The sequence below is a fragment of the Seriola aureovittata genome, chromosome 7, assembly GCF_021018895.1.
Source record: "Seriola aureovittata isolate HTS-2021-v1 ecotype China chromosome 7, ASM2101889v1, whole genome shotgun sequence".
Classification (NCBI taxonomy): Eukaryota; Metazoa; Chordata; class Actinopteri; order Carangiformes; family Carangidae; genus Seriola; species Seriola aureovittata.
Genome location: NC_079370.1, coordinates 15,929,671 through 15,952,086, shown reverse-complemented (window position 1 = coordinate 15,952,086; position 22,416 = coordinate 15,929,671). Strand labels below are relative to the sequence as shown.

General features: G+C 38.9%; 2 protein-coding genes across 4 annotated transcripts; one reads left to right on the top strand and one right to left on the bottom strand.

Moving 5' to 3' along the window:
- Positions 1-1,779: 1,779 nt before the first annotated feature.
- Positions 1,780-4,888, top strand: has1 (hyaluronan synthase 1). Of its 3 annotated transcripts, none has more exons than XM_056380109.1 (5): positions 1,780-2,291; positions 2,358-2,483; positions 2,608-2,833; positions 2,968-3,100; positions 3,225-4,888. In XM_056380109.1, exons 1-5 carry the CDS (start codon positions 1,788-1,790, stop codon positions 3,898-3,900), a joined length of 1,665 nt encoding a protein of 554 aa, XP_056236084.1. In that variant the 5' UTR covers positions 1,780-1,787; the 3' UTR covers positions 3,901-4,888. The 3 variants fall into 3 exon arrangements, with proteins under 3 accessions (XP_056236084.1, XP_056236083.1, XP_056236082.1); XM_056380108.1 differs by having other exon boundaries at positions 1,780-2,300; positions 2,367-2,483; XM_056380107.1 differs by having other exon boundaries at positions 1,780-2,483.
- Positions 4,889-17,229: 12,341 nt separating this feature from the next.
- spaca6 (sperm acrosome associated 6) lies at positions 17,230-21,829 on the bottom strand. Its single transcript, XM_056380532.1, has 10 exons — positions 21,813-21,829; positions 20,812-20,945; positions 20,607-20,693; positions 20,315-20,386; positions 20,045-20,068; positions 19,860-19,937; positions 19,235-19,338; positions 18,489-18,645; positions 17,595-17,772; positions 17,230-17,354 (listed from the first exon to the last, which is right to left on the bottom strand). The coding sequence occupies exons 1-10, from the start codon at positions 21,827-21,829 to the stop codon at positions 17,276-17,278; spliced, it is 930 nt and encodes a 309-aa protein (XP_056236507.1). The 3' UTR covers positions 17,230-17,275.
- Positions 21,830-22,416: the final 587 nt, after the last annotated feature.

The following is a 22,416-nucleotide window of genomic DNA, read 5'->3' as shown; positions in this document are numbered from 1 at the left end:
CCAAACCCCTGTCCAGCTATACCTCACTTCTTCCTTCCCCCTTTTTCTTTTTTCTTTTTGGCTATTGCAGTTTCAGATAGAAACCAGTAGAGGGCAACATCCAACTAGCTTGACTGCAGCCTCTGATGTCTTATCTTTTTCTCCCTCCTCAAGGTTAATGTGATTGAATATCTCCACATTCTGTTCTATGGCCACTCACTTTCTGCAAGAACAGAATATAGCCTACTGACTGAACTGCATTTTTAATAATATATGTACAAAGATATAACATCTCATACAGCTGGTGGATTACAGATATAAAATTAAATCAAATATGTAAGTAAAAAAATGTGCTGTCTTAGTGGAAAAAAGGATCAGTTCAGTGTTTTGGAAGTAAGAAGAATGAGATGGACAAAAATCTAGAAGTGACTATGCGAAACATCCCTTTAATCAAATGGGTCGCTTGTTCTCCACTGTTAAAGCTCCTGCCACGAAAAGTTTGGGAACCTTCCCCTTTTCGGAAACACTTGTGTAGGAGGTCACAAACTTTACATCTCCATGGTAAAGCAAAAAACAAAGCAGCCTTCTGCACCGGGCACATTGATATACTGAGCCAGCGGGACCACCGCCTTCCTCCTGACGCACGGCTGAGTCAGCGGGGGCGCGCGTAAATGATAAACGTCCCAAGACAGAAAAGGCGCGCACATGGCTCCATCCCGTCCACAGCCTAGTAGACTATAAAGCCAACAAACTCCATGCCAGGTTGCCAGAAAGGGAAACACCGAGTGGATGTCTCGCAAATTTAAATCCAGGGGAACTTTATATCAGGTAGGGTTAAAGATAAAAATAAAAAAAAACTTTGTTTAGTCACTTTTTTTTTTATTATTATTGCCGTATCACAAAAAAACTGTAAAAAGTCATAATTATTAATGTATACGGTGTAATCAAATTTGAATATATAGAAATAGAAGTGTCATTTAAATTAAAACTAAATGTTTAGCATAGAATCGTGGCATCGTTAACGATTTAAAAAAAATCGAATTTAAATAAAAACAGATTTAAGATTTCTGCAAGCGGTAAGGTTTTTTTTCAATGCTTTTACATATACATTTATATACTATTTTATATATCCATTATTCGGTTATTTATTAATTTAGTTAGATGATAAACAGAGATGGTACCTCTACCTTTAGGGAGTAACTCAACAGATCATTTGTTTTTCTATCATGATAAGATATTGTGCTTGTTTCTGTGGTGATGTCGTGGGATGTTTAAGCTCAGTTTATTGCTAACCTTCAGTATTTTTGATTTGTAGATTTAAGAAGAATAAGAAGATTATTTATAATATAATATAGTCTAAATTAAATATATCTGAAAACATTAAAATAAGTAAATACAATAGGTTAAAAATGACAGTTCGTATGTGCTATGTGCTATTACTGCTATGTCACCTGAGCTGTTACATATGTTTTTACACAATGGTGCTTAGTTGTCACTATACAGTATACATACACATTCTTGGGCTGACAGTCTTGGTACTTTTGAAAATAAGACACTGGGGCTTAAAGCATCTATAAGCCTAACAGCTGCATTATCTTCAAAGTTGTATAGCTCATTAAGATGTCTTACAACAGTCCACATAAAACGGCTATTTCCATTTAATACACCCTTTTTCCAAACCACACTACCATGAGTGTCTGTGTACATTTTTAGTATGACTAGTGCCGGTGTAGGAATCCATCTTTTACTCATGTACAAGCTGTACTAAGATGTATTGTCTTTATGTGTCTCTAAGGTAAAGAAACACAATGGAGCTGAAACCTTTATTGAAGAAGCTGGGCACAACACTCCGCACCATCCTCACTTTCCTCTTTGCTCTGTTGGTCCTGGCTGTGATGGTTTGGGCCTATGTTGAGGGTTTCCAACTATTGACCTCCATGTATGGAATCATCTCTTTTGGCTTTTACGGACTACTCCTCTCTCTCCACGTATTGGTCCAGAGCTTCTTTGCCTTCATAGAACACCGGAGAATGAAAGCCCGCACAGACCCGTGCACCTTTACCAAAACCATCGGCTTCACTATATCAGCTTACCAGGAGGACCCTGCCTATCTCAGAGAGTGCCTTAACTCCATCAGAGCTCTCAAGTATCCTCCTGAGCTGCTGCGCATCATCATGGTGGTAGATGGGAACTCAGACGATGACCGATATATGATGGAGATGTTCAGAGAGGTGTTTATAGACCAGGATCCTGGCTGTTATGTGTGGAGGAACAACTACCATACATGGGACCCCACCCAGGCCCAGCAGGATGTGGAAAAGGCCACAGCAATGGGCCCAGGCGGGGATGCTGATTATGTTGTAGGAGAGGATCCACAGCGAAAAGAGGTAGAGCGCTTGATCCAGAGCAAGAGGTGTGTGTGTATCATGCAGAAATGGGGCGGCAAGCGGGAGGTGATGTACACAGCGTTTAAGGCACTTGGATCATCAGTTGACTATATACAGGTATCTATTTCTATTTTCTCATTTATATACCTCAAGTATTTGTTCAGCTAAGATCATTTGAAAGAAAAAGGAAATGACAGTGTCGCTCAAATGCAATGACAGGAATCTCTTTCACCTTGCCCAGGTGTGTGACTCGGACACTAAGCTGGACCCTCTGGCCACAGTGGAGCTGTGTAAGGTGCTTGAGAGCAACCCCAAGTATGGTGCTGTGGGAGGAGATGTGATGATCCTCAACCTGAAAGACTCATACATCAGCTTCATGAGCAGTCTGAGGTACTGGATGGCTTTCAATATCGAAAGGTCCTGCCAGTCCTTCTTCAACTGTGTGTCCTGCATCAGTGGGCCTCTGGGTAAGAAAAAGGTCTTGTCTCTGTCCTCAAGTGGGTCAAAGAAGCAGCAGCAGTCATGGCTTTGATGCAGCGTTGTAACCTATTGTAGCTAATATTTCTTATGTGATTGTGGTTTCTTGAATTGCTCCATGAAGGTCTGTACAGGAACGATCTCCTCCAGCAGTTTCTGGAGTCTTGGTACAATCAGAAGTTTCTGGGAACTCACTGCACATTTGGTGACGACAGACATCTCACCAACCGAATGCTGAGCATGGGCTACGCCACAAAGTAAGAACCCTCTTAGCATTGTTATGTACAAAAAATAAAAAAGGACACAATAAACATCAGTTGATATTACACTGTTAAATATGAAAGTTTTCATATGTCTTTTCTTTTTTGTCATTTTCTTCAGATACACAGCCCGCTCCAAATGCTACACAGAGACACCTGCTCAGTTTCTGCGCTGGCTCAGCCAGCAGACTCGCTGGACAAAATCTTACTTCCGTGAGTGGCTCTACAATGCAATGTGGTGGCACAAGCACCACCTCTGGATGACCTATGAGTCCATTGTCTCAGGCGTATTCCCCTTCTTTGTCACCGCCACCATCATCCAGCTGTTTTGGACCGGCACGCTGTGGGACATCCTCTGGGTCCTGTGCTGCATCCAGCTGATTGGGCTAGTGAAAGCGTCTTACGCCTGCATCCTGCGCAGAGACATGGTGATGGTGTTTATGTCCCTCTACTCAGCTCTGTACATGACCAGCCTGCTGCCTGCTAAGTATTTTGCCATTATCACCATGAACAAAAGCAGCTGGGGGACATCAGGCAGGCGAAAGATTGTAGGGAACTACATGCCCCTTCTCCCTCTGTCAGTGTGGGCTGCCATTTTATTAAGTGGGCTCGGATACACGATCTACAGGGAGAGTCAACTGGACTGGTCAACTCCAGCCAAGATAATGGAAACTAAGTTTCTCATCTTTGGCTGCGTGGCCTACATATGCTACTGGCTGCTTATGATGTTCCTCTACTGGGTGTGGTTCCGCAAGTTATGTAGGAAGCGCTCCCAAAAATACACAGTGACTGCGTAGGTCCGAAGGGGCCAGTGAAGAACTATGAGAAAGAAGTCGATTTATTTGAATTTTTTTATTTAATTTCATGTATTTATTTTGATATTTTAGTAACTGATGGACAAAGACATTTCATGCAGCTACTACATAAAAACCACAAACTGCAAGAAAAAAAGGGGGGAATAAATATCGGTAATCTTGATGAAACCGATAACATCCATATTACCAAAGCATTTTTAAACAAGTGACAAAACTGTCACTAATATATAGTGTTTAGATGTCGTTGCACATTTCAATGAAACTGTACTGAGGGCTTTTGGGCTCATGCACTTCTCAGGTTTCTCTCTGTCACATGATGATGGACGAGACGGCCTTCAATCAGATATTTATTCATGATATCTAGAGATGGGAAAACTGCTATTTAGTTAACATTTTTATTTTAAAAGGGTGTCGGTAAAGAATCGGGGTTTGGTGTATTTTACAAATATTAAGACCATATGTTCACGTATGTGTATCTAGATTACATTGAAAACACAAAAGAACTTCACATACGAATGTGTCACTGTGCCAGTTTAGTGACCATTACTTCAGCACTGTTACTGTTATTGCACTGGATCCTGGACGGCACTTTCTGCAGTGTTGTAGATTTACTTGAAAATAGAGAAAATTGCAGTTATAGTATTGTGCTGTGGGTAACATGTACAAGCTGGAAAGAAGATACCGTACCTCTCTGAGAAAAAGGGACAATGATAATGATACTGTGGCTGAGGACCAAAGATGGATTTACTTATGTAACAGTGGTGACAGATATTTCATTAAATATTGTTCTAAGTTACTGTGTACCTACTTGTGATATGTGAAGTATGGGCGTACTTTATACGATGCACTTTGTTCAATTTTGTATTACAGAGGAAAATGGACAAAAATGTTTCAGTTTTATATATATTTTCTAAATAATATGCATGTTGAAATGGCTGGAAATTGTCTGAAAATGTGAACAAATTGATGGTTTTGGGAACTTGTGAAGAGATGAGAAATAAAATATTTTTCTAAAATGCACAGTTCTGTTCTCAAAATCACATTACAAGTCAGTTCTATTTCAAGGAAGGATACACGGTTACATAATACAGGTGACACTATTTGCAAGGAAAAAAACCTAATGTCAGCTGAAATTAGGCATTCTTCTTCTGTGTTAGTAGTAGTAATAGTGTTAGTTAGTAATAAGTAATAACAGTTTTTCCTACAGGGTTTGGTGGAAGGATACAGCCTCACAGAAAGTGAGGATTAATTGTATAGACTTGGGTTTTAGTCACTTATCAACAATAAATGAGTGTAAAGGTATAACTGTATCTCAGGCCACTAAGTATAATTGGTAAATGCCAGCAGACAGAAACTGCTGTGAGAATCATCTCCCAGTTTATCAAAACAGTGAGTCAAAATTAGCACGTCAAACACTGAGATACTTTGATTTTTATAGCCCAGAGGTTAGTTTGTACAGGGCAATACATTACAGCTAACTAGATCATTCACAGATTTATAAATGATTTAAAATGAAAATAAACATTTTCATTTTGTAGATCAAAATATTAAGCATAGGTTTCCAACCCACTCACTCTCTTGAAATTCTTTTTCTAGATAATTTTGCTTGAGTATTTGTGTATTGGTCTAATGTATTTATCGAAATTATGGTGATTTCTCACATGATGTGCTTTGAGTAAATTCTATAAATTAAATTCTACACAGTTCATGTTACACTAAAATATATAGAGAACACAGTTGAAAAATATTCCATTACGACTATTGGGTTTATGATTTGAGGAGAGTAAATATTATATAAATTCAGTTGGACAGTATGGTCATGCTCTTGAGGTTCTAAGAAGCATCTATCAACAAGACATGAAGTTATACCTTCGAGTTAATGATCTGACATTGTCAAGAATAGTGACGTGGAAATATTTTTTTATTATAACATGTAGGATGGAGCTCTTGCTTATAGCTTTTTAGAGTGCAGTAAAAGTTCAGAGGGAGTGACTCCCTGTTTTGTAGAGCTGTCATTTATTTTTGTTAGATAAGCAGTGCTTCAGCAAACGCACTGACAGTCAATAGTATGAAGTGGGACTAAATAAACAATCACATATTTATGTTCAATACCAATATAATGTCATAAATAAGGTGTTCCCTGTTGCACAAAGCTTAAGGCTCTTGAGTACACAGATCAACACCCAAAGAGCATTATTGTCAAGTAAATGTCAAGTGCACCTTGGTGGTTACATCATGTTTAGGGGCTACGGATGATGGATCTTCACATTCTGATGTTAGGTGTGGAAGAGTAGAATTCTCATAGGAAATTTCATGTAAATAGTCACAGCTGTTGGGAATGTAACCCAAAATAAGGATATATATATATATATATATATATATATATTAAATACAAAATGATGTGTCTTATTTGACTAGGAAAAGCAGATCTACAGCTGATCAAATAAAGTTAAAAATAGGAACATAATATATATATATTGTATTTTACTCTTAACTTTGTGTTTATTGTATCGGTTTCAAATAGTTTTTCCCAAACTATTTGCTCAAATAGTTTGCTCAAATAGTTTGGAGTAAAATAAGAGTAAAAGAACTGTAGAGAGTAAAATACATAATACTAATACTAACAGCAGTCAGTACCGTTCCTCAGCACCAGCTAACAATCATCCATCTCTTTTCAGCTCTTCTATCAGAGCCACGAGTGCAGCCACATGGAAAGAACAAACAAAGAACCAAAGTCTGTGTGGGGGCACACCTGCTGTCCATGAGCCTACTTATTAGTTTGTGCCTCTCACTTGATTGGCTGATGCCCCGTGCACGGTTCCTGGAGTCCCTGTGCTACAATCAGTTGTCTTTGGAACTTGTGACGTAGTATTTTTACAGGGTTGTACTGGTACTTCTGCGTAAATAAGAGCTCTGAACACTTCTTATACCACTGTAGAAAATTCTCCCGCATCGCTATTTATCAAGCTCTTAACAGAGGTCTCTTTCTTCGGAGTACAACTGATGAAAGCCAGACTACAACTTGTCAAGTATATTATGCTCATCTCTGACTCTGTGCTTCTTATAATAATGTTGTTGCCACTGCCACTCAGATGCTGGAGGAGTTTACATCAGTAGACATTGACTACATGACCACAAGACCACTGATAACATCAGGAAACACTTCTGATACTTACATACATACACCATTGCCTGACTATCTGCCAGATGGCCAGTGAGTCAATACCTTTGGCGTGGCTAAAACAACTGTAGATTGGCTGGCAAGAATATTTTCTCACATGAGTAAAAGTGTCTGGATTTCCTCAAGAGCAGCATCAACATTACTCATCAGATCTTGGAATAATAGCTGGTGTTTGGTCTCTATCATCACCATCTCTACCATGGATATTCTGCCCAAACTGCAAACCACCCAAAACAGATCTCAGATATCCGAGGCGATTTAATTGAAGAAATCAGTTTCTGTACAGATACAGAGCGTGAATGAGTCAGGGAAAGAAGAGAAAGGAAAAGAAAAAAAACCTTTAGGAGCAAACCAGAAGTCTGACGAAGCCAAACATCACTTCCCCTCATGTCTGTTTTCAATTAGCTTGCCCTCCCCCACCCTGTCTGGGCTTCCCTCCCTGATATCAGGAGGGAGGAACAGTCTCAGCTGGCGCACATGTTGGGGCACATGTTTGATCTGCGGCAAATGGGAAGCAGAAGTATGTGTTACCCAGCGGTGTGTTAAGCACTAAATTACTTTTGGTCTTAATCTTTGTAATCTGTGTGCTCATCTGTCTTGGAGGAAGCCATAATTCATGGAAGGGGATGGGGGTGAACTTACACAGCAAAAGGCAATAGCTCCCCCCGAAACATGTGGAAACCACCACAGTGGTTACGATTTCTTCCATCATGACGACTACACTGACGTCATAATTGATACAAGCTGATATTTTGAGTGATAAAAAGATTGCCAATGCTGTGGGGATAAGAGGAAATGAGTACTATGGGCATTATGATAATGCTTATACTATCATTAGAAATAATTGCATGTTTTTGCTCTACATAACAACATCATGAAACAAATTTGTTTTCACTTTTTTGATGGTGTGGCCTTTTATTATATTATTTTGCTTTTTCCTTTTACTCTAAAAATGGGGAACAGATGAAGAGAGAATTCCATTAGATCATTTAGTTATTTTTGGCACATAGTATTTGTACAAATTAAGTTAAGGGTGTTCACCCAGTCTGCAGAGACGGCTTTCATCCGACAACCTCACAGTCAGCTGCAGCATGCACACTCATACTGGTGGAGCTGCCATCATTTACTGGAACTGAAACACAAAGTTTGACGCTGCATACCAGCAGACACCAATCAGAGCCCACATCTTTTCCCAGAGTTTTTGAAGTCACTGTATAGAGCAGTCACTACCGGATGTGTCTTTGCCATATCAAAGTAATTTTTTTAATACTGGAATGTGCCAACAATGAGCACCAGTCCCAAAATTTGCGAATTAATTGGACTAACGAGATACATTATTACCTTAACTTTTAGCAAAATCTAACAAGTGACTGACTGGATTTTACCAGTCAGTATAATTTTGAAAATACCAGAATTGAGCAGTGATTTCCATCATCAAAATCAGATGTGTGTGTGTGTGTGTGACAAACACACCCGAGACAGGGAAACACAAGTTGTCACCACATATTTGGCAAAAGTCAGCTGAGGTAAAAATAAACTTTGTTGAGGTTAGTTGACTCATCAATCATAATGGTATTTTTTACAATAGAATAGTTTGTTTAGTTTAGTTCAGATTGTGATAAATCACAACTAAACAAGCAAATACGTATACCATAATTGCCTTGTAGTATTGTGATGGGTGTGCACAAAGTTATAAACATGGATGAAAGCCTCAACCAGTTCAAAGTTAGAGACTAAACAAAAGAATGGTGCCTTTTACACATAATTGTGAGAAAAAAGAAAGATTTATGGGGCAGTCAGCAGTGAGATTTCCTGAATGAGCTTTTTTGACATGTGTCCGTAATGATGCTTTTAACCTCATGGGCACTCCTCTCTGTTGCTTATTACTTATTTAGCTAGGGAGAGTGAGTTGGGGTCCAAAAGAGAGAAAATGTGTAGACTCAGTGTAGAAACACCAAACAGTATAGGGCCAAAAGGTTTCTATAATCTGGAGTAATCCACAAAAATAGTTTAGATACTGTTTCACATCGGTATAATTCACATTTCCTGCTGCTTGTCACAGTGCATCACTGTTTGTCTTGGCAACAGGATAACCCAGTGGAAAAAGTACAAGTAATCTGCCAGTTAAATGACAAGTTGAGTGTTGAGTCATGTCTGACTTATATTTAGATTCTTGACAAGTGCTTTATAAGGCTCACAGATCCCAGTCTCTTCTCACAGTGTGTTTTCTCCACCAATGGGACAGTATTTCTCTACACTCAGCAGAACTAAGTGTAATTTATATTCGTTTATGGGTAAACAACTTCTTGTAATGCTAAAATGTCATATTCCTAATATACCTTGTATTTCAAAAACAGTGTAACAGGATTTTTATGAAATAAATCTTAATGAACTAATAGCTCACTAAAGACTATTAGAGCTGACTAGGAAGTCCGAGGTGAAAGAAAACTTCTAAAGACAACTGTTTTGAAATATTAAATGAAAATCATGTATAAGAAGTTTTGTTGTCGGGTCTTTTATTTGAACATTCATAGAAAACAACTGATCGATTACATGACTGGGGAATAAAATATGAAAATAGAAACCCCCAAAATTAAATCTAAAAAACTCCAAATCTGTGTTATATTATGTGTAAATGCTCAATGTTGTTGTTTGTAGATTTGCAGTATAAACTGGAGAAACTTACAAAAATTCTACGGGTATTCCCGGAAAATGTGACCTGATGTTTCAGTGCCACATGAAAATTAAATTTTGTGGTAATGTATCACAGACTGTAGGGTGATGTGCCTCTGAAGTAATGCACGACAGGGTTTATAGCATATGTGCCATACAATGCCGGCTTTCTCACAGTGAGAAGGTTCTGTGTTCGAACCCTGGGCCTGGGGCCTTTCTGTGGGGAGTTTGCATGTTCTCCCTACACTTAACCTACACTTTTTTTGCCCTACTATATACTATGACATTTGTGTGCCTTACTATATTTTGACATTTTTAAGCCTTATTATACTATGATGATTCATGCATTACTATACTATGACGTTTTTGTGCCTAACCATACTATGATGTTTTATGTCGTTTTTATGCCTTTCCTCGGCTATGACTGGGTTTTTTTTCATTTCATTTTTATGCCTTATTATAAAATTAAGGTTTTATGATGTTTTCATGCCTATGACATGTTTTTGACATTTTTATGCCTACCTACACTACGACGTTTGATGCCATTATTATGCCTTACTATACTATGTCTTTTTCCCACATTTTTATGCCTTACTGTACTATGAAGTTTTTTTTATACCTTACTTTACTATGACATTTTATACCTTACTATAAAATTACCTTTTATGGCATTTTCATGCCTTACTATAATGTGATGTTTTGTGCCGTTTTTATGCTTTACTCTACTATGACGTTTTATGACATTTTTATTTCCAACTATACTATGACATTTCTTTGCATTTTTATGCATTACTATAATATGAGGTTTTTAAAATATTTTTATGCCTTACTATACTATGTGGTTTTTATGCATTTTTATGACTAACTATACTATGATGTTTTTTGACGTTTCATGACTTACTATACTATGATGTTTTTATTACATTTAATGCCTTAATATACTATGACTTTTTATGCTAGTTTCATGCCTTACTATGCTGTGACGTTTTATGATGTAGTCATGTCTTACTGTAGTATGATGGGGTTTTTTTCTGCATTTTTATGCCTTACTTTTATGACTTTTTATGCCTTATGGTACCAAGACTTTTTATTACCTACTATATTATGAGATTTATTCATGGGGCGGCATTGTGGTGCTGTGGTTAGAACTGTTGTCTCACAGTGAGAAGGTTCTGGGTTTTGAAGACCAAACCTACCCCATTGCTACACACTGTTGGCTTCTCAGAATATAAACCTAAACCTAAGAGAAGACTGCTAAATGTATGAATTGCCACATACACATCATTTTATTATACTTGAAGCCTTAATTAGTCATATCTTAATTTACAATGATCTATAATTGCTTATTTCACTTAATTTCACTCTAGTTCTGAATAATTAATTTGATCTAAAATATATTTTTGCTTGAGATTGTTGTTCATACTTTATACATTTCTTACATTACACTTGTTAAACTGCACTCAGGAACACCACAGGAAAAAATGTCTTTCACCTGATAGTTCTGTATCATAAAACATTTAGTAAAGCATAGAACATTTTGTAAAATCCTGCAGAAGCAGTACCACAGAATCTTTTTTTACCCCTCCATTACCATCCTCTCTGTGTCTGTATTTACAGTCAAACAGTTACTCTGGAGTTCTGATTTTGAGTCCTCATTAATTGTCTTTCTAATGGAGAACTAGTTCTTTACAAGGAGAACACCCTCCCACTGCTGTAATAACATCCTGTGGTGTTTGCGTGATTGTGTCTCTGTTGTTTTCTATGTTCGTTTTTGTGTTTATCAATAGGTGAATTTTTAATCTTGCATCCTCATCTCTCTCTTTGTGATCAAACTGGTGCGAGTTCCAAACTGTGTTGGAGCTTTACAGATAGCGAGTCATCTGATTATGTCCTGTCACTGATCCTACAGTGGCTGAGAACGTGAAATACGATCTCACTTTGTATCAACATCAACTCAACAGTGCATGATTTCCCAAAAGTAGCTCGACTCTGTTCACTAACAAAAGATCAAAGATGACCTTAATCTACATGTTTTGAGTTTTTGGCGTCCATTGTGCCCTAAATAGTCAATCAAAGATGCTTCTACATTTTCACAGAAAGACTTTGTCTCGTTGGCCTTGTTGGAATCGGCCTCTTACCTGTTATCTGAGGAGAAAACTTAACTCAAAAGTGAAACTACATTCTGCAGAGCTCCACAGGTCCAGAAAGATAACATACGAGATAAAATATGATCGTTCAAGCCTTTGGAGGTACCAAGGACTTCTCTTCCTGAGGTTTAGAGCACATTTATTTACACAGGAACTGACTATGCTGTCTTTGTACAGAGTAAACTGGAAGAAAATCATATTAATCTCAAGATTGTAGAATATAAACAATACCAACTTTAGATTATCAGTGGTTCATCTTTGTTGGCCAGTCAACTTGGTGGTGTCCAAAATCATCCCCTTGTTCATTCATTCACTACTCCCTATAAAAACAGACAATGTTTGATAATGAACAGTAAACTGATATTTTATAATGATTTATTTTCACCGTTAAAGTGCATCATCTCTATTAGCTGTAGAGTTGTACAACAGTATTGTTGCATCTATAAGTCAGTTTGTCATGTATTGCAGACGAGGTTAAAAAATGTTGACAAGGCTTGAGTTCTTTCTAAAGCGAAGGCGTTCCATCTGAATCACACAGTATGAGAGCATTAAAATACTACTGCTGGATAACAGTTCAAAATGTTTTGATTTTTCCATGGTGTATGGCATGTGTACAGCACGCTTTTTGTCACAGCTTAGGTTGAGGTGCAATAACATGACTCAGACACAGTTAAAGGCTTAGGCAGAGGTGCACCATCAGCACAGTAAAAACCAGGCAATGGTTTCGGGCCCTCGAAAACAATTTCGGAGAAGGGGCCCCCCGATGGTCCCTTATATCGCAAACAATATTGCAATGACACCCATAAACACCCCCCTAAGTGGGGCCCCTGATGATGGATGGAGTGGGGGTGGGGGTGCCTGTGTGTGTTTTGAGGTCAGGGCCTGGGCAGTGGCTGGTAACGGGCACCCAGATAAATCAATCCAAAAACAGACAGTCAAAAGCAGGCAAGGAATGCTGGACTGCTACAATGGGGAAAGTACAATAGACAATGTGGCGGACGAGAGTGGAAATGGGGTGGTATAAATACGACGAGCTGATTAGGGAATTGGGAACGAGTGAGTAGGTGTGTGGGGAAGAGTCGGGTGGATGAAAGGCAGGAAAACTAGTGTTGGAGGGTGTAGCAGGCAGAGAGTGAAGGAATGCCTGAATGAACTGTGACAGCTATGTGATCAAATCACAGAGTAAAATATGGAAAAAACAGCAACACCAGTGTATAAATCCACATTTAGTGAAAATTATCTTATTTCTCTCCGACATGTAGTGCAACAGAAGTATAAAGTGGCACAAAATGGAAATACTTGATTAAAATTCAACTACATCCAAGTCGTACTTAAGCACAGTGTCACTGCGGGTAAGGCTGGACCCAAATGCAGCCAACACAGGGGAATGAGGTGCAAAAAATGTTTATTAACAGAAGAACTTACTGGTGAGCCAACAGAACAGGAAACTGAAGCACGAGGGCACACAAGGAACAACAACCGGCGACACAGGGGATACCACAGCCAACATGAACAGACGAACCGACGCAGACAAAGGGGAGCACAAAGACTATATAGACACAAGGGAGGCAAAGGTGATTGAACACAGGTGAAACACATTAGGGCGGGGGAGACAATCACCAAACAGAGACAGGACCAAGACAGGAAGTAACATTGAGACACACAAGGAAACCAACTACAAAATAAAACAGGATGTGACAAAATCCAAACAAACTAACAAAAAGTGTCTGTCATGGCAAACCATGACACACAGTACTTGAGTAAAGGTACTGAAGTTACTTTCCACCACTGAAAATTTGTCTAGGATTATAAGAGTTTGGGTTGCTGTCATGAGACCCGGTTTCTTTGTAAACTGCTGCAGGAAATACATTTGTTAGTTTAAAACTGAAATGTAGAGTGACAACTTTGACCTGCTGCTGGATACAGGAAAGTCAAGAGATCATTAAAGCCATTAAGATTCAGTCACTGGCCACCATTTTTATGTTTCAAATTTTAAGGCACTCAAACAATAGTTGTGAAAACATTTCACTAAAAGCAGCAGCTCATGCCTATAAAGAAAAGAGAAATAGCTGGTATTGTATAGACTGATTCCTCTATCCTTAGACTCAACATATTTGAATATGATACTTTTAGACCAAAATCCTTTAGTGGTACCCTGGAGGTATCTAGACAAATCACATCAGTGTTTCAAAAAATCCCTGTCGGGGATTTCTTTTAATAACAGTCTTTTCTTTTAGTAGAAATCTTTGATGTTGTGTGTTATCGCTATCAGATGAGAGTCCCTTTCTCACTAAGTATGAGGTCTGTAGTCTCCAGGGAAATGCAGGTATTGGTGTGGGGAGATGTCAATGAGATCAGGCTGTGCCTGAGCTATTTGACACGTCCTTCTAGTACCTGGAACCACTAACCGCGGTTTCGGTCTGTTGCTCTGCATCAGAACAAAACAGGAGGTTCTCATTGCATCTAATAAGGAAGAAGTAAATTACTTTGTAGCACAACACCCGTCAGTAACATGACTGTTTGCTTCTGTGTGTCTAATTCTCTGGGTATCAAAGTGTACAAGCTTCAAACATGCTGTTCTCTTCTGTCTTTGGTGACTTATTGACTGTTGTCCATGTGATCTTGGTCTCATGGCTAAGTGAAAGTAAATGCAGCTGTGCAGCTCCAAAGATAAGGCAGTGTTGAGCAGCAGAGTGGATAAGAAATCCCTGCCAGCAATACTTTTGGCACAGTAAATCAAAAATGTTTACAGTCATTACGCATAAAGTTTGAAAGTATCAATGATGCAGTGTCAGGTTTCAGGACCTGATGAAGATGAAGATAACGGAACCACCTGCCCTCTGAGTGGACTCTGCTTAATGATTGGACTGTTACTGTCCAGTCAGAGTCAAAAGTTGTACATATATTACATATCATATCATATAATATCATATATCATGTATATATCACTGATGTCTAGTGGCTGAATGCAATTTCAGACTGAACTGGCTAGAGAACTGGTCCAGAACGAGGAGCTATATTAAGCATATATACTGAACATACATATTTGTCTCAGAAAATGTTCCAGCAACATTTCATCATCCACAGGCCAATGACTGTCTGCTATATCACAGTGTTCTTGATTAAGGTGGCTCTTATTTTTTAAAGACATCTTCAGGTCTCTCCATCCATAGCAACCATAGTTTGTTTTGCCACCCAGTGATGGTGAGGGGAGTGGTGGCATGTAAAAAATTCATATCAGTGCAGGTGCTCAGCATATAAGCAAAAATGAAAATGGAAAATGTTGGAAAATGGCAACTACACAAATGATTTGTGACAATAACATAAAAATTTAATTCATTAATTCTTCCGAATGATAGAGGGAAAAAGGAAACGTACATTTTTGTTTTTCTGAACAGTGTATTGACCTTTCACTGACATCTGTTACTTCAAGGACTGCATAGGAGTGTGCACCCATGGGATCATGTGATCTTTTGTGTTTGTGTGTCTCAGTGTGACAGAAAGATTGGAGTGTTTGAGTTAAATTCATATTGACCCGAGGCAAAAAGTTGTTACCTGCCACCACTGTTTCAAAGGACAGGCAAAGTATGTAATTGTTGCTTTTTGGGGTTACATCAGAAAAGATCCTCATGGAAGGTCGGAGGTACACACCAGTGATTTCTGCAATTTTTCCACCATGAGTGGTGTTTTCAGGTTATAATGACCAGGGTGCAACAGGATAAGTGGAATCTTTTACGTAATAACTTCTGCCACTCACTCTTAACCAGTCCACAATGGCAAACTCAAATGACATCAGAGGGTGAGGCATTCAGCTTTGATGGTTCACTTTAGCAATGTATACTTATTAGCAAATATACAGTATGACTACAGTGTCACATTTTAGGAATAATACATTTTGCAATTGAAGCACTTCCCCATCCTCATATGTGATTCAGATTTGTTTTGGAAGATGGTGTCTTTGTCGTTTTAGCAACCAAATATTCTCTGGACCACATGTGACACAATGTAAATGTAACATTAAAGTTCAATGAAGATTCAAGATGGATATGTTGTAATATGTCTGGGATGACATCTTGTGATATCAGGAGGAGGAGAAGTGTGTGTGTGTGTGTGTGTGTGTGTGTAGGTGTGTGTGTGTGTAGGTGTGTGTGTGTGTGTGTGTGTGTGTGTGTGTGTGTGTGTGTGTGTGTGTGTGTGTTGCTGCCTCCTAGTGGTCACCTAAAGGATTGAGCGTGTAAGTGTATCCTTTCACACAGTCAAGTGGAATAATGGAAGTTTTCTTTTCTTTTATTCTTGCCAATTTGACTATGGTGCTCACTAATTCACCACTATAATTTTTAGTTTTTTACTTATCAATACAACTGTCGATACCATGATACCTCTCTTTTCATCACAGCTCTGCTTCCTGTCCTGACCAAAGGCTTGATTCCCATTCACTCTGTCCCAATCCTTCTAATACTGGTTGTTGGATGAAATTGGACATGACGATGCTTCTGCATCTCTTACTGGCAATATGCACATCAGTGTCCGTCTGTCTGAATACAAAGCCATCTTAGCTGTTCTTTCCATATTTTCGTTACCCTTTACCCATACAAGAGCCTCATAGCGTCTAATATAACTGCATCATCACTAATATTATTTATGGACAAAGTATTAAGATTCTTTACCTAAGTAAAAGTAGCATCATTATAATGCGTTGCAAAAATTATCTATTGCAAGTGAAGGTCCTGCATTAAAAAAGTTACGTCGGTAAAAATACAGTGTTATCAACAAAATGTGCTCAAAGTATTCAGTTTGCTGAGGGGTCATTTTTCGAGAGTAACAATTATCTTCATATTATATTAGTGGCTTATGATTCCTTATGACCAAACAGCATTTTAATGCAGGATACTTTTGTTGTAGCTGGCTGAAGTGGAGCTTGTTTTAAATACTTATTACTATTGGCTATTCAGTCTACAGTTATGCATCATATTTTATGAGCTGATCATATGCTTTTGTATATAAAACTTACTACAACTGTAGGATACAATTAGTGGAATAAAAAGTACAATATTTCCCTTGTAAATTTTGTAGTTCTTTGGAATTTGTGCAAAATTCACTTATGGTTCGTACAGTAAGTGAGTCAGTGAACTGGTAGTGCGACTTTCAACTGACAAATCAGAGAGAGAATAAATGTGGTTGTCACTGCACATGCAGCAAAGTGTAGCCCAAGCACCACTGATAAAAATGTACATCCTGCCCTCTAGTGGTCGAAGGAGTCACACACAGGTTTTCTGTAAACTATGACGTAACACTCTCTCGAAGACCAGATGCTTGTTGAAATGCCTTTATTGCACTACATGTGGCTTTCTGACTCTCAAAATCCTAAATCTTCGTCTCCATCTGCTTGTTCCGAGAGACTTGGGTGCTCTGGTATTAATGACCAATACAGAACCCTGAAACAACCAAAGAGAAAGTGGGAAAGAGCAACTAATATATGTATATATTTACATATACAATCTCTCTCTATATATATATGTTTATGTATGTATATGTGTATGTATGCACATATAAATCTATAGATACACACACACAACTATATACCCTATATAAATATAACCTGGCAAAGGGCATCTTGAGTTTAAGTTTCTATGCTGTTTATATTTCATATTGTGCAAATAATAGTTTTGTTTTACCCTAGGGAGAGGAGTAGCAGCAGCAGTGAAGCAGTTAAACAGGCTGTGAGAAGAAGTGGTGAAGGGAGGGGGAAGCTGGGAGGACCACCAGGCGCAGGGAGTAACCGCCCTCCTGGGAGCAGAGACAGGTCGAATATCTCCTGCAGCTCTGTGTGGCCTGCCACAACCTGGGGGGTCACTTAGAGAGAGAGATGAAGAGAAGGAATACAGGGACTCATATAAAGTAAATAGATGATGGTAGAAATAGAAATGATTAAGGAACCCAAAAGAAAAGGACATTTATATCCAAAAATGTTTAAGCCCAGTAGGCATTTACATTAAACCTAATACAAAAATGCATGAGTACTTATATATACCTATATACACACATGCATGCATATGGATAAATCTATATATATGTCATATATATGTGTACAGATTAATTTAATTCTCTATGGTTTTACTAGTGAAACTAATTAGCCCAATTTGTTTCAATATAATCAATATTTTATAGATTTTATATGAGCGTTTTTCTCCATGTTTTTAATTTGCTGTTTCCATTTTCTTCTATGGTTGGACTCCCCTTTTGCCTCCAGTGTCTTTTTTATTACTTTTTATCCTCAATATTCATAAAGTAAACATCTTTATCTGTTACCTCAGAAAACATCACATTTAATGAGATTTTTTTTTAAAACTTAAATCTGTACCCAAAATGATTTTAACATTTATTTTTCACATTCACATTCCTTCAAACACTTAAATGACAAAGACAAACCCTATTTAATATATTTACTTCAGGTACTTAATTGCTATATCTGAACCTTCTAAGTATATATTCTCCTTATGTTTGAAGGAGTTGTTTTATGTCCCAGTACAAATATTCTCCCATTGATCAACAGTGGTGTATCTTGTTACCTGTGATATAGTAGTATAGTCTCACAATAGAGCGCTGGCCTGAGTAGATCTCACACAGGTAGGTGCCCTGATGCTGCAAGCTGGTTGAAGGGATAGAATAGAGCCTGTCCACCCCTGCAGTCACTTCTTTAAACTGATCCACCTGCTGGGTTTTCACCTGTAGGGAATAAATACTTTCCGTTTACATGTACTGAACACAGGGATCACTTATTCTAATGTGTGCAATGACAAATCTAATATGACTAAAAAAAACTATGCAGTATTAGAAGAATAGTTTTACATTTTGGAATCAGCTTTCTTGCCGACAGCTAGATAAAAGAAATGCTACCTATATATTTACCACTGGTAAATATAAAGCTACAGTCAGCAGCTGGTTAGCTTAGCTTAGCATAAGCCAATGGGGAAACTCTAACTCAGTCACGTGGCATTTGGCTGACCAATGGCGGAAATATCACTCAACTCAGTTAGTCAGTCAGTCAGTCAGTCAGTGACAGACATTCGCAATTATAGGGCTGGTCCCATTGTTGTTGCGGTCCAGCCAATAATCGACTTGTGGCTCCAGCTTCCTTATTTACCAGACAAATATCTCGTATTTGTCTGGTAAATCGGTATTGATCTGGTCTGGTATCGATCTTCTCCGCTAACTCTCGGCAAGAAAGTCAATATCCCTTTTCCCCCAAAATATTGAGCTATTCCTTTAAAGGTACTGCAGTGACCCTCAATGGTTCACCATATGCCGAGCATACCTCTTCTGTGAACCTCCAGATTACCTCGATGTCGTTTGGCAGGTGAAATGGCACATCGCACCACATTCGGCTCCTGCTGTTCTCCATTACTTTAATTTCTTCAACTGAAATAAACATATAGCCACCCACACAGGCAGTAACACACACAGGCTCACACGTACAGATAACATTCACAGGGGGGCAGCTCTTTCAGTCTGAGCCCTCCTTAATGATAATACTTAAGCCCAGTCTCTGAGGAGTGGAGTAAAAGTGATGATATGCTAAACAGTGGCTGTGCTGTACAGGGTTGATACGAATACCGTCGTGTGTGGGAGTCAACTGTCACCTTGCATAAAGAAGCCAAGGACTTAAAGAGTACCTTGGGGGCTCTGTGCAAAAGATATAATGTGTGGAAATAAAACCTTGCCTCAGTCTCTTTTTCAAATCCTGACTTTCTGCTAAGAGCATTTCAAGGATCAAAAGAGGAGCATTTCAGGGATCAAGAGTGGATGCTTATGAAGGTGAAAATATAGTTATGTAAGGATGTGTCAAGTCTGGATTAGTACACCTTTTTTTCCTACTTGAAAATTGTGATGTAAGAGTATCAGTAATCCAATATGTTGGATGGATTATTATTAATACTCACTTGGACAGTCGAGAGGGAATTCACAGGAGTCATATTGGCAGGTAATACAGTTGTATACTGCACCTGCACTCTGAAAACCTGATGGAGGCATTGAACTAATAAGATGATACATGGATTAAGATATCATGCATCAAACAACAAAATTTATGATACTGAAAAGACAAAAAAAGAATAAAAGCACTAACCACATGGAGGGAAACATCCAGAGACTGTGAAAAGAACGAAAGACAGTTAACTCAGATTACCAAATTTTATTTCGATCAGATGACTTGATTTAACACCAACATCCATGAGTCAGTTCAACCCCACTGCTTCCTGTAATCTCCACAGTTTTTGAAAGGCTGAAACTATCTTATTACAGAGAGAGTACAGAGATCAGATGGAGCAGTAATGACCTAATATAGGCCTTACTATAGATGAAAAGATGAAGGAAAGGGGAAGAGACCATGTCTCACCTCTAGGCAGTTTGGAGGCAGCTGCGATGAAATTGTCTGCTGCTGTCTGCAACCTTTCCTCATACACTGTGTCTGATGGATGGAAAGGAAGAGGAGGAGGAGGAGGAGGAGGAGGAGGAAGACAGAAATATTTGGCTCAACACATCCTGGTGAATAGTGTGCTTTAGGGCATCATTTTGAAATCTCTCATTTCTTACTCCCTTCCATTTCTGACCTTACTTATCAATTCTGACGCTCCAAGGACTGATTTACTCATGCAGTTATGTGTCTGTCAGAGCAGGTGTTTAGTTACCATTAGTCCGTTTGTTGTCGAATTCTTCTACCATGGGCTGGATCTCTGCATCCAGAAGTTCCTTCAGCTGTTTGTCATAACCTTTACCTGGAAGAGGGACACATATCACACAGGTATAAACCAACTTCCCCCACTGTATGTAACTAGACATTTTCCGCACCCACTCTGCCAGCCTCAGTCACTCTCTCATTGTTGTTGAATATACGGTCCAGCTTCCTGAAGCAGGCGTCCACATTTCTAATATTGTGTTCAGTCAAAATGTGACCCCAACACAGACGAAGACTGTCTGGCACACCAACAAAGCACTGATAGCAGCTTAGAGAGGTGCTGAACAGCAAGCTAAAACACATGAGCCACAGAGCAGATGTGCACATTTTCCAATATGAGCATCCAATTCAAAAAAGGTTTCTGTGTAAATTGTTTTTATTCAAATCCTGGTCTCACAGTGACCGCAAATGTAGAAGTTCCAAGGTTTTATGTTCCAGGAGAAGCTTGACAAATAAAGCCTTGAATATGAATTTTATGTGCATATGCCACATGTAATTAAAATTAAGATTATGAAAATATTCTCCTCATGTTTTTCTCAACAGACTTGGGTTTGAGAGGAGAGCAACACAGACTCCCCTCTATACTTCCCTCCATTCTATTGTCTCTAGTCCCCATTTCCTGCTGCCTCAATGCACCAGTTTTACTGCAGAGCACAGAGATGGAGCGAGCCAAGGAGGGAGGCGGCGGCGGTGGGGGTGGGGTGGGGGGGGGGGGCAGATGAAGAGGGAGTTAAATGCTTATGTACGTGGAGGGATAAAGTGGAAAACGTGTCGGCAAGAAAAACCCAAGAGAAATCAAACAACTGGTGGTGTAGGGATGGCGAGATGGAGAATGAAAGTAGAGAAAAAAAAAAGAAACAAAAGGGATGACAAAATCAATAGAATAGTTAGCAGCGAGACAGAGAAAGTGCTCATTCTTCCTGGTGGAGTTTAGAAAATATGAAAAGTAGTGGAGAAAGAATTTTAGGGGAAAAGAGACAATGAAGTGAGAAGAAACACTGAGAAGAGAAAGAAAGGTGCAAGAGATAAAGAGAGGACACACAAGTGACAGAGGCAGGGGAAGAGGAAGAAGGAGCGGGACTACAAATCAAGTCGACTGCCTGATCACATCCTGTATCCCCCACTCGTCTCCCATCCTCCCCACCCCCCGGTCCCTCACTCCCGGTGCATCTCCATGGCAACCAGACAGGGTGCCTAATACATGAACTTAATATATTTCCAGTGGCAGGGTGAGCTGGGTACTAATGCATTCATCTGTCTCCGCACAGACAAGCCAATCAATATTAGGCAAGAGTCTGCTCCAGGACTGCCAAAGTCAGATAGCTAGTCAGATGGTCGGACGGAAAATCCCAAATATGTTTGTGTGTGTGTTTGTGGATGCATTTCATTGTGTCTGTTTGTATACAGCATGTGTGTGGCGACAAGGGCACTTTGATAAAATCTTTTAATGCAGGTCCAGAGCATAAAATCTGCTCATTCACGGCTTTATAAAATCTCTAGTTGTAAAGAAAGGACACTTTTTATTTATGTGAATGATGACACACTGTTTTTCATTCAGAAATAGAAATGGGAATAATCTAAAGATGTTATCAATTACACTTTATATTAAAGAGCTGGTGCTTCATGCAAAATTAAAGTGGGAGATTGCAATTTAACACCCATGGTGTTATTTTGGGTGTCAGACAGAGAGACATGTTTTTCCATAAATTCACACATTAGAACTTTTTTTGCCACATTTTATTGAGATACAGAGATACAAAACA